Raw genomic sequence first — 11,936 nt, forward strand, 5'->3', positions numbered from 1 at the left:
ACGAGAAGACCCCGATTTAGGACAGATAATTAACTGGAAAGAGCGTGGAGAAAGACCAAATTGGGAGGAGATTTCCGCTAAGTCTCCAACATTAAAGGGATATTGGGCATTATGGGAGTCCCTTATTATTGATGGAGATTTACTAAAAAGAAAATGGGAAAGTCCGGATGGGAAAGAAGAACGACTTCAGGTAGTTCTGCCAAGAAACCGAGTTAGTGACGTACTGAAAGAAGCCCATAATGGAATTGGTGGAGGGCACTTTGGCATCAACAAAACGTTAAATGAAGTTAGGGAAAGGTTCTATTGGCTACAAAGCCGCTCAGATGTAGAAGATTGGTGTCGGCGTTGCGCAGACTGTTTCAGTAGCAAGGGTCCCAAAACTCGGAGCCGAGGATGTATGAAGTATAATGTCGGAGCTCCGTTTGAGAGGATTGCCGTTGATGTAGCTGGACCTTTTCCCAAAACTAATTCCGGAAATCGCTATGTCTTGGTCGCAATGGACTACTTCAGTAAATGGCCAGAAGTGTACGCAATACCAAACCAGGAAGCCGCTACTGTAGCAGAAGTTCTGGTTGACAACTTCTTCTGCAGATTTGGAGTACCGAGGGAGCTGCATTCGGATCAAGGGCGTAATTTCGAATCGGCAGTATTCACGGAAGTGTGTGACCGATTGGGAATTAAGAAAACCAGAACTACTCCATTACACCCACAGTCAGACGGAATGGTGGAACGTTTCAACCGGACACTAGACAACTACCTAAGGATAGTCGTCGATAACAATCAGACAGATTGGGATCAGCACATTCCGTTGTTCCTGATGGCTTATCGATCGGCAGTACATGATTCCACTGGCAAAACACCAGCTAGTGTTGTCTTTGGAAGGGAGCTTCGTTTGCCAATGTATCTTCTTTTTGGACGACCGGAAGAACCCCCAGCCTCTTGTGATAGCTATTCAGAAAAATTGGCGCAACGCTTGCACGTGATCCATGAGGAAGTCCGGCAGAAGTTGAAATTTGCAAGCGACCGACTAAAGACAAGATATGACAAAAGGGCCAACAGCAGCGGATTCCAAGCCGGTGATCAGGTCTGGTTATACAATCCTGCTCGAAAGAAAGGAAAGTCGCCGAAGCTACAGAGGTCATGGGAGGGACCCTACGACGTTATAAAGCGTCTGAACGACGTCGTCTACAGAATACAGCGAGGACATCGGGCGAAAATGAAAATAGTTCACCTGGATCGACTTGCACCTTACCGACCACCCAAAGCTGGTGAAGTTGATGATCGGGACGATCAACTCTAGGAGGGGGGCAGTGTTGCAAAGCGAACTTTTGATTATTAGTTAGGATTTCTTTAGTAATTTGTTGTTACCCCTGTATGTTACGTTGCTTTGTTTACGTTCTACATTCTTTTGTCTGTGTTCTAGAAAATCCTGGCTCCGTTGCTTATATAGAGAGAGATTTATGTTATAGCTTAATGAGTGTGAGAGAGAAAGTCAATTTCATGAATATTTAGGAACTTTCTAGAAACCATGGAAGCCTATATAAGCAGCTGAACCAGGCCTGGTTAGTTAGTTGTTGAGTTGATGGTTGTAGTGAAGTCGAAGTTGTCAGATAACGAGGTTAAAAGTCAGTGTCAGTTTATTGTTTGTAAACAATATACAGTGTTGTACAAGAAGTGTGTTATTAAGGAGTACGACGGTACAATAATTAAAATTTACAACAAAAATAAAAATATATCGTTTAGCCTAATACAAGTTTAAAGGTTACATGTGTACATATGAAGGCATTATGATAAATGGTTAGTAGGTTTACATATGTGAGTATTCCATAGTACTCAGTTAAGTTTGTCCAAGGACACTGGTTACAATCATTTCTTAATAATAAGTTAGTACTTATTCTAACAATATTATAGAATAAAGTTATGCTTCTGTAATAAACATACATAGTTCAAATTATGAACTTAACTGTAATCGCTTTGCTTCCGGCAGAAAAAAAAAACAAAATAACGCAACACTGGGAAAAGTTTGACAAGACTTACTCTTATGAGCAAAACTTCGCACCTCACATCACATCACCATCATCTTCTATGTCCTATTAATGTTTGTGATGTGAATTGTCCAATCGATAAACTCTTTACGTGTAGTTTATCAGTATACGGTCCAATGTCCAAGCACTTCGTGAGTTCCAATAACAATAATGGCTAATCATAGTCTGTTTTGGCTTCCTTCTCATATAGTCCTCAGTGTTACATGAAATATAAGAACAAAGGTTAATATGTGCTACTTAAGGCTTAATATACAATATCATGTCTTATAACAAAATTATTTTTAGCTCTTATTTATGTGTTAGTATGTACGATCCATTTTCCATTCCTAAAAAATAAAAAATGGAACGTATGAAATTTATTCCCCTAATGCTGTAAAGCAAGGATTTCCGTGTATGCACTGCGTGAACAAAATTAGTCATGTAAACAACTTGAACGGTCGTTTACTGTTATCATTATTTTATTTGTTATGTTAGTCGTTCGTCATCAACCAACAAGATTGTCGGAGCGTCGTGTCAGGAATATTCGCCTCCTCAGCGAAACATTTTTTATTGCACCTTATTAGTTCATAGCGCTAAAATATAATTGGATTAATTTCATGACTAGATTATTCTCGTAAACATTAATGTATAATTTCCAAGAATAATCGATAAGTAGACCTTATTGCTGCTGATAAGCAGAATATGGCCCTATATTTCCAAAAGGCTCTAACTGAGCAACAAACGGCTGTGCTACCGCTTGCTCAGGATTCTCTCTAGTTTGAGGCTTAATGGGCCCCCCTGCTTGCACTTGCACCTGGTTATCCGGATTTGGGCACAGTGCCGGATTGCGGACAACCTGACTTGCGTGGGATTCAGGTGGTCCCATAAAAGTTTGTGGTCCAAATGCACCTCCAGAAGATGCGCCAGCAGAATTTACTTCTGATGAACCTTCCATCATCCCTTTGTTGTGTTTGGGGTACTACTGGTACCCGAAACTGGTGAAACGTAGCATTCGGTATATAAGTATGCGTGTATTGGGAATGATTCGGTTGATTCAAAAATCACGTAATGAAAATCAATATGCACATAATGTAAACCGTCTTCCTAACTCGGACTATTGAAATTAGTCATTTATTTATGCGCGCAGCGACAGATTCATTTCTCATCGCTCGCGAATTAGTTGCTTTCCTCGCAAAAATGCATAAACAACTATATGTTCAAGGTGATTATTACACCGATAATATTAATTTTTTCAGATATTTATCTTTATTTGTTGGTAGGTACCTACATTACACTGACAACATTCAATATTTTTATTTTCATTGCATGTAACCATTTTTTATCTTATAGGGAAAATTAAACTGATATCTGTTCTTGAATTTTAAGAATTTGCGCAATAAAAATTCAGACGCAGATAACAGAATAAAATCCTTGGACCCTGTAAAAATAAGTACACAGCTCAGTATGTGGAGCCGTACATCATAATTGTTACTTTGTTTGAACATTATGCTTTAATTGCATTTTGCATTTTATGCATTACTCGGTCTGTATTGAACAATGTCTGGTCTCATTGAAATAATATTCCAAATTGGCCAAATCAGCGAATCCCATGGGTTTAAGCATGGTGCACTTATTAACTGTTGGGAAAACATTTCTCTGATAACTTTAACATTGAGTCTAATATGACAAGTTCATTGTCTGGAAGTAATTTGCTAACCTCAGCATCCTGGTTTTCCGGTAGAGAGGGTTCTGAATTGCATTTATACGGTTGTCTTATCACATTCTCCACAGTTCGTCCTCCGACCTCTACGGAAGCCGTTTGAGTGATTTTTTCCTTCCTTTTGTTTTATTTGAAAGTAAGTATAAATGTTTTTTTTTTTCTATTATTTATTATCACCCATATAGGTTTTTTTCCAAAGAAAAAAAAAATGTTAACAATATTTTTCCTTTCAGATGGAGCCTGGAAATGGAGGGGATAATGAAAAGGGGCGGGGCCGTGGTCGCCGACTTATGGCCTTATTGGCTGCCCAGCGTGCCCGCAACACTGTGGGTGAGGCCACCATTAAAATGGGGCCTGAGGCCGATGCCGGTCCTTCCGCGGCTAGTGAGGTAGAGGCTCCTCCTGAACCCCAAAACCCCCCGCCGGAAGAGCGGAAAAATGAAGAGCAAGTTGATGGGTCCCCAACATCAGCGGCGCCCCGTTTGGCGGTCGAGGCCATTGGCACCAATGCCAAGACCATAAATTTTTATTTATTTTTTTTAAATAAATGAATATTAACTGAAATGCTTGTATTACTTTAGTTGAGGGGTTCCTTCTGGTGTCCATGGATTATGGTAAGGTAAAATTCTGCTTACATGGACTACCTCAGTTTTCGATTTTTGTGAAATGCTCTTTCATATTTCATAGTCCACAACTGCCAAATTTCTGACTGCTAAACCAACGTCTCTAATTTGGTCGCTATTACTACTTTCTAAGGGTGGCAACAAGTTTGCTTCTGTTGGTAAAATAGGTTCACGACCGTACACCAGCATGAATGGTGAAAATTTAGTACTATCCTGTTTTGCAGAATTGTACGCAAAAGTCACATGTGGAAGATATTCATCCCAATTTGATTGAATAGTATTAGTATACATAGATAACATATTGTCTAAAGTTTTATTAAATCTTTCTGTTAAGCCATTAGTTGCGGGATGATACGCAGTAGTAAACTGACTCGTTGTCCCCATCTTTTTTAGCAATTCCGTAACCAATTCTGATTGAAAAACTTTCCCTCTATCGCTTAACAATTCCTTAGGTGCACCGTGTTTTGTAATAATTCTGTCTAGTATAAACTTTGCTACAGGTCCGGCTTTGCCGCTCGGTAACGCGTCAGTCTCCGCCCACATTGTGGCATAATCTGTCGCTATCACTATCATGGTTTTGCCGCTGCTACTTCTGCGAAACGAACCTAACAAATCTATTCCAACCTTTTCAAATGGGGTGCCAACTGGGATAGGATGTAACAGACCGATAGGCTTTTGATTTTGTTGGCCTTTCCTGGCCTGACAATCCGGGCATCCTTTTACAAAACGTTCCACGTCCTTTTGCAACCCTTGCCAATAGTATCTATGTTTATTTTCGCTAGGGTTTTTGAGAATCCCAAATGGCCACTCAGCGGTTCCGAGTGGTGGGAGTACAAAATTTCCCCTATTAACTGTTGCGGTATCACTAAAAGTTTAGTCCGGCCCACTCCATGCGAGTTTATACGGTACAAAACTTCTGACTCAAACCTAAAATTTTTCGCTTGCTTGCGTATACCAATTGTAGTTTCTTCAGGATGTTTTATAGCCTGAATTATTTCCAAAATGTTTTCATCTTTTGCTTGTAATTCTGCAATGTTACGTATATCTAATAAAAAGGTTGGTATTTCGTCAATTTCTTGTACTTTCGTATTCGCTGGCAAAACAGGATATCTGCTTACGCAGTCTGCATCTCTGTGAGCAATTCCTGATTTATGATGTACTGTGTAGTCAAATTCCGATTATTTCCCTCATGTGTTAAATGTCCCATATGAGCAGTGGATTTTCACCAGAATGACAGCGATAATTGCATTCTAAAGTGATAATTGCATTTCGATAATTGCACTGTACGTATCTATAACGACTGCATTGTTGTATAGCTTATTGCTAGTACACTAATTGTTGTCCTTGCGCAGTTTTTTGACTTTTTGTAAGCAAAAAATGTCAAACGCGATGTCAACAAAAATTAATGAACGGTTTGGAACTTGCTCAATGAGCTCCATTGAGCAATCTATAGTGGCAGCAAATCCAAAACATTTTCTTTATTCGGGAAATATTCCCCAAAATTACATTCGTGCCTTAAAAATGACCTGATAATTCTGCGTTCAAACTTGTTATCTTTGCAAACTGCATTCGGTCATTTTCATATTTTTTTCTAAAAAAGCCCTCCACCTTCGGTGTCGGGCTCTTTCGCCAAAAAAATATAAAAATAAACTCATGCAGTTAAGAGATAACAAGTTTTCATGCAAAATTATCGGTAATTTTTATGCACTTGTGCAATTACCCCCGATAATTTTAACGCCCAACGCGCTAAACGTCCAGTAGTCTCTTTCAAGGTTTTTAGCCAACATAGCGCATGATGATCAGTCACTATTTTTATAGGTTTTCCACAAATAAAGTGTCTAAAATAGGATAGCGCCCATATAGCTGCTAACCCTTCAAGTTCTGTTATAGAATAATTCTTTTCAGCTTTACTAAGGCTTCTACTTGCATATGCTATTGGGTGTAACGCATTTTCATGATCTTCCTGCAATAATATTGTTCCGATTCCATCTTTACATGCATCTACCCTTAATTCACATCCTTTATTTGGTTGAAAATGTGCCAAAACTGGTTCACTAATCAATTTTTGTTTTAGTGTTTCAAACGCTTTGTCATGTATGTGCTGCCAATCAAATTTATTTTGTTTCTTTGTCAGATCATGTAAAGGACGTGCAATTTTTGCAAAATTTTTTATAAACTTCCGGTAGTAGTTACAAAGTCCCAAAAAACTTTGTACACCCTTTACATTTTTTGGCCTTGAAAAATTTTCAATTGAAACTAATTTTGATTTATCAGGAAAAATTCCATCTTTCGAAATTGTATAACCAAGAATATTAATTTTTTCTCTTAAATATTCACATTTTTTAGGTTTTAGTGTTAGGCCTGCACTTCGAAGTCTATTGAAAACTTTACGTAATTTTTCCAAATGTTCATCTATTGTTTTAGAAAAAATTATAATGTCGTCCATGTAAATTAAAACATCTTTCCATTTTAAATCTCTAAACACTACATCTCCTAACTGTTGAAATGTTGCCGGGGCATTGCACAATCCAAAAGGCATTACATTAAATTCCCATAATCCGTGACCTGGCGCTGTAAAGGCAGTAAGTGGCTTACTTTCTTCTTTTACTTTGACTTGCCAATAACCTGAATACATGTCTAACGATGAGAAATATTGGGCGTATCCTAAGTAAGTCAAAATATCCTCAATATTAGATCCTGACCACGAATTTTTTACCGTTACATTGTTCAACTTGCGATAACCCACGCAAAATCGTGTCTCTCCAGACTTTTTCTTTACTAATACGACGGGACTTGCCCAGGGCGAGTTACTTTGCCTTATTATGTCGTATTGTTCCATTTCTCTTATTTGTTTATCTATTATCTCTCTTTCTTTTTGTGCTACTCTGTAGGGTTTTTGTTTTATAGGTTTAGCATTTCCTACATCAATCTCATGTTCAATAACATCAGTTTTTCCCATATATTTTGGTGTTTTTGAAAAAACGTCACTATATTCTGAAAGTAATGTCTGCAATTTGTTACACAATTCTGGGTTCGTTATATTACTTAGATTATGGTCATTTATGGTAATCATTTCTTCATCATCTTCAGTTTCATCAATACAGTGAACTGGAATTTTTGTTATATCCATTTCTATATTTTTTTCTAAATAACCGATTGTGGTATTTTTTAATATGAACACTTCTTTTCAACAAATCAATCCTCTTGGTCGTAGGTATTTATCGTTCTCGATAAAGCAGTACTTTGTGAACTCGTGCGGAGATAAGGCACAGTTCAGTCGTACCGTTATCCCGCGACCAACCTTGACCATGTAGTCGGTTGCAAGTGTAACTTTAAAACTTCGCGCGGTTGACTCAATCTCGACGTTTGCAAATACATTATTAGTATCTTCCATTTGTTCTATTTTTCCAATGTTGTTTTTGACATTGTTGCCAAAATGTAAAATCAATGGGTCAAGTTCATGGTATAATGTCACAGTATTGGTATTATAGTCAATTAATGATTTTTTACTAGCCAAGAAGTTATGTCCCAATATCAAGGCTTTTGATAAATTTTGCACCACTAGTGCCTCAACGGAAATAATTGTGCCATTAACTTTTATAATTACCTCAGAATTGCCGAGAGGTTGAACTGTATAACCTCCTGCTGTTATCAGTTGTATATTGTCTTGTAACCGTCTCATGTTACTGATATAATTTATGTCGACTATATTTTTACAAGCTCCCGTATCAAGTAAAACAGGGACGTTATCTTTATCGTTAACTGTGATATGTACTATTAATGTTTGTTTACTGATGCCCGTGGATGACAATTGGACAATTTCGTTCGGGCTTCTTAGTTTTGAAATTGTCCTCTGCCGTTTGGGTTTCTCCGGCCTTGAGGTGCATTCCTTTGAAAAGGCCTGTTATTGGAGTTACAAGACACGTGACCGGTCCTACGGCAATCAATGCAAATAACCCGGCCGTCGTGCGTTCTCGTACGAGGCAAATTATTATTATTATCATTATTTCTCCAGTTTTGATTAGAAAACTGATTTCTGTCCCTATTAAAAGTATCGTGGTTCTGGGGTTGTTGCGAATTGTTTCTTACAAATTGTCGCCCCCTATTGAATGAGTTGTACCTCGGACCATTTTGATTTGGCCTAAAATTATTCACCCTTGGAACATAAGTATTTCGTGTCTGATTTTGAACTGTATTTGAAAAATTTCTATTAAAAAATGTTCGTGGCCTGGTGTCATTCCAGTTCCTTTGCCGATTTGTTGGGTTATTATTGCTACTTTGATTTCGACTGTTCACTGCCGCAGATACTGACAATAAAGCTGTACTTTGTGTCATTTGATTTACTAATGTTCTTTCTTTTATATCTCTTAGCTTTATCACCAATTGCTTTAAATCGTCAAAATTTCTGTTACTTGAGCTAAGCAAATAATACATCTCATAATAAGATGGATGCAAACCATTTTCAAAATGATCCCTAAACGCATCAAAAGTAATTTCCGGCTCAATCTCGTTTGCGATTGCTAATAGATCATAATAGTACTTTTTTATATTCTCGACGTCTTGCTGTTTGCGAGTGTTTAATCGAAATTATAACTTTCGGAGTGGCTGTCCTCCTGAAAACTCATCAAAAAATCTGATTTTATATTTAGCCATGTTTTCATCTGATTTTCTGGCTCACTAATATAATTACCAAACCATGTATGGGCTGGACCTTCCAAAAAATTAGCTAAATAAGATATTTTGTGATTTTCTGACCAGCTATTTACAATCGCTGCTTTTTTGTATTTATGCACAAAAATAATGGGAGAGTCAATAGAAGGGTTAAATGTAAGTGGGCATGTAAACTTTGGGGTGGCTGGAGTTTTTGGCTCAGCCAAAGCTGCCTGTAAAGTCATGTTAGCCATTACTGAAGTATTGTTAGGGCGTATGGCACGGTTTCTTTCCCGAATCACAGGGGTTGGGCAAGGATTATTAGAACTTTGTAATAATTCTGAGGGGCGGGATAAGGTAAGCTTTGGTGGCACTACCACTTCTAAGGGACTTTCTTGCCAAGGCCCTTCTGTTTCTGGCGGTTTAGGCGGAGTTCTACTTAAAGAAGCTCTTGGTTTGAAATAAACTTCCGTGGATTGGGGCTTAGAAGTTGAAACCGAGGCTTGGGGAGTTTGAGCTTGAACGCTCACGACAGTATTGTCAAGAGTATTTTCTTCGTACTCACTGCTTGTCAAACAAACAACTGAACTGGGTTTGTCAAGCTTTTGTTTTCGTGAAGAAGTTGCCGTTTGTGTCGGAGCAGGAGAACTCACAGTCGAACTGTGATGCTCGGGTTTGAAATCCTTTAATTCTTTTATCACTTTTTCTGGGTTTCGACCTTTAGCGATAGCTTTCCGTAACACGCATTTTTCTTTTTCCGACAAACTTTGAGCCCTACTGCGAGTTTTTCCTCGATCTTTGTCACTCGATTCACTCATGGACAATTTTTAAATGACCGTTTAAATTCATTTATGTGTTATATTTATTTTTTTTCAAATTATTCTGTTTTTTTTTAAACAAGTTGATTATTCCTGGCAATTTCTTTGCGAATTTGCTTCTTCATCAAACTAATAATTTTTTTAACGCTAAAATACACAAGCATTAATACACCCATGCACAAAAAAATAATAATTAAAATTTCCTTAGCTGGTAATCCCCAAAAAATCACTAAATAAATCAACTTTACTATCCCTAGCCAAAAGAAAATAATACTTTTATAGCCCACACATTATTTTCCTGAATCTGTATCATACCCCAAAAGATAAAATAAAAATAAAAAACTCAACTATCGTTTTTCATCCATCTCAAAACAGACCGGCACCTCCACCAAATGTAATTTTTCTTAATAATTAAACTTAATAATTACCCGGCGCCTCCACCAAATGTTACGTTTAATTTATGAGCCCTTCTGGGTTCATCAATTAAACTGACTCACGACGTTAAACGTCGCGCCGGGATCTCAGTTTTAAGGATGGAATCAAACACTGAGTTTTCTATTAAACACTTAAATCTATTAACCAAACATTTATAAGTGGATCGGTACAATACAGTCACACCAAAAGTTAATAACTCAACCATTGTACTTACATAAATACATAAGCTAAGGACTTATATTATACGCATTTTCTGGCGGCTGGCTTAGTCACTTTCGTGTTGGAACAGCTCTGGAGAATGGACTACTTAACTTGATCTTCTTTTCCCGAAGAGAGTCGACATCTCGACTTCTTGGTTCGGCTGGTACTGTCGATTTGTTCACACTCATCCTATACTGCTGAAATCGGCGTGTTTTATACCCGATTGATCGGCTGACGTAGTTTGTTATTGTTCGTCGCCTATTTCTCATATTCCTGCAAAGCAGGTGGTGGTGACTCATCACCGATATGATGCACTCGGTGCATCATGGTGTGACCTTGCCTCGTGCGCTTAATATTTCGCAAATCATAAGGATTAACAAATTAATAACAATTAAGCAAAAACATAACAATTAAGCAAAAACATAAGGAGGGATTGCGAAATTTATTTAATTAAATTTCGCAATCCCTCCTTATGTTTTTAAGTCAATAAGTCCATCTTTTGAATTAATGGATTTTCCATTCGTGACAATATAATTTAATAACTAAATAACAGTTAAAACTAATTGACAAAATGGTTGGTTTATCAACTTAGTGAATCGGAATAAAACCTTCAACATAATTCCCAAAAGTAGCACTTTAAACAATACCTTTTACATGCACGAAATATTACAATAACAAATACATACTTACATTTGTTAAACAATTATGAGGGCAGCTTTCTGAAGGGTTTGGCACTAGCGATTTATTATAATTTAAGATAATGGTTTACTATTTAATTAATTTATGAACCCGGTGCGGGTTGCAGAATTCGGGACGACTACATTTTGTGGTACGAGCCGAGTCTTCCGGTTGGGCTCTACTGTCTGAGGCAGAGTCTTCGACTGTCTCTGATCGTCCCCCCTTTACCAACGCATGTCGAGCTCAATTTATACCTGATTGACTGGCTGACGTAGTTTGTTATTCCTCTTCGCCCGCATCGCAACAGTAGCGGGAATTTGTCATCGCTAAAAATAGCGATGATGCACTACGTGCATTCTGACTGTAACTTTGCCTCGCGCATTTTATTATTTTGCCATCTCCGAAGATCTGCTTCAATTTAATGAATTTATACTTTTAAATAATAAGTCCATCTTTTAAATTAATGGATTTTCCATTCGTGACAATATGAATCAACTATCAATCACTTTAATATTACAGCAACTGACAGTAAATAAAAATATATTATACAAGCGTCTAAAAAAAATTTCATTCGTGACAATATAGCAGTGTTTACTAAATCAGTTGGTTGCGATTTATTAGTGTTAAAGCTAATTGAAGATTTCAAGTTCATGTACTTACTTACTGACTAATCTCTACCAGAAAAATTAATAGCTCTAGGGCAGATACTATTTATGAAGAGATGTTTCCTTCTATTAGCACAGCTAAAATTGGCCTACTCAAAATGTACTTAATGTTCCCAGTGTTG

The 11,936-nt window shown here is 37.5% G+C and overlaps 1 protein-coding gene across 1 annotated transcript; it reads left to right on the forward strand.

Moving 5' to 3' along the window:
* Nucleotides 1-1,845: 1,845 nt before the first annotated feature.
* On the forward strand, nucleotides 1,846-4,295 carry LOC145735620 (uncharacterized). The gene is made up of 2 exons (XM_081989611.1): nucleotides 1,846-3,880; nucleotides 3,978-4,295. Exon 2 carries the CDS (start codon nucleotides 3,978-3,980, stop codon nucleotides 4,293-4,295), a length of 318 nt encoding a protein of 105 aa, XP_081845737.1. The 5' UTR covers nucleotides 1,846-3,880.
* Nucleotides 4,296-11,936: the final 7,641 nt, after the last annotated feature.

The sequence above is a fragment of the Ips typographus genome, linkage group LG11, assembly GCF_016097725.1.
Source record: "Ips typographus isolate SLU linkage group LG11, UJ_Ityp_2.0, whole genome shotgun sequence".
NCBI classification, from domain to species: Eukaryota; Metazoa; Arthropoda; class Insecta; order Coleoptera; family Curculionidae; genus Ips; species Ips typographus.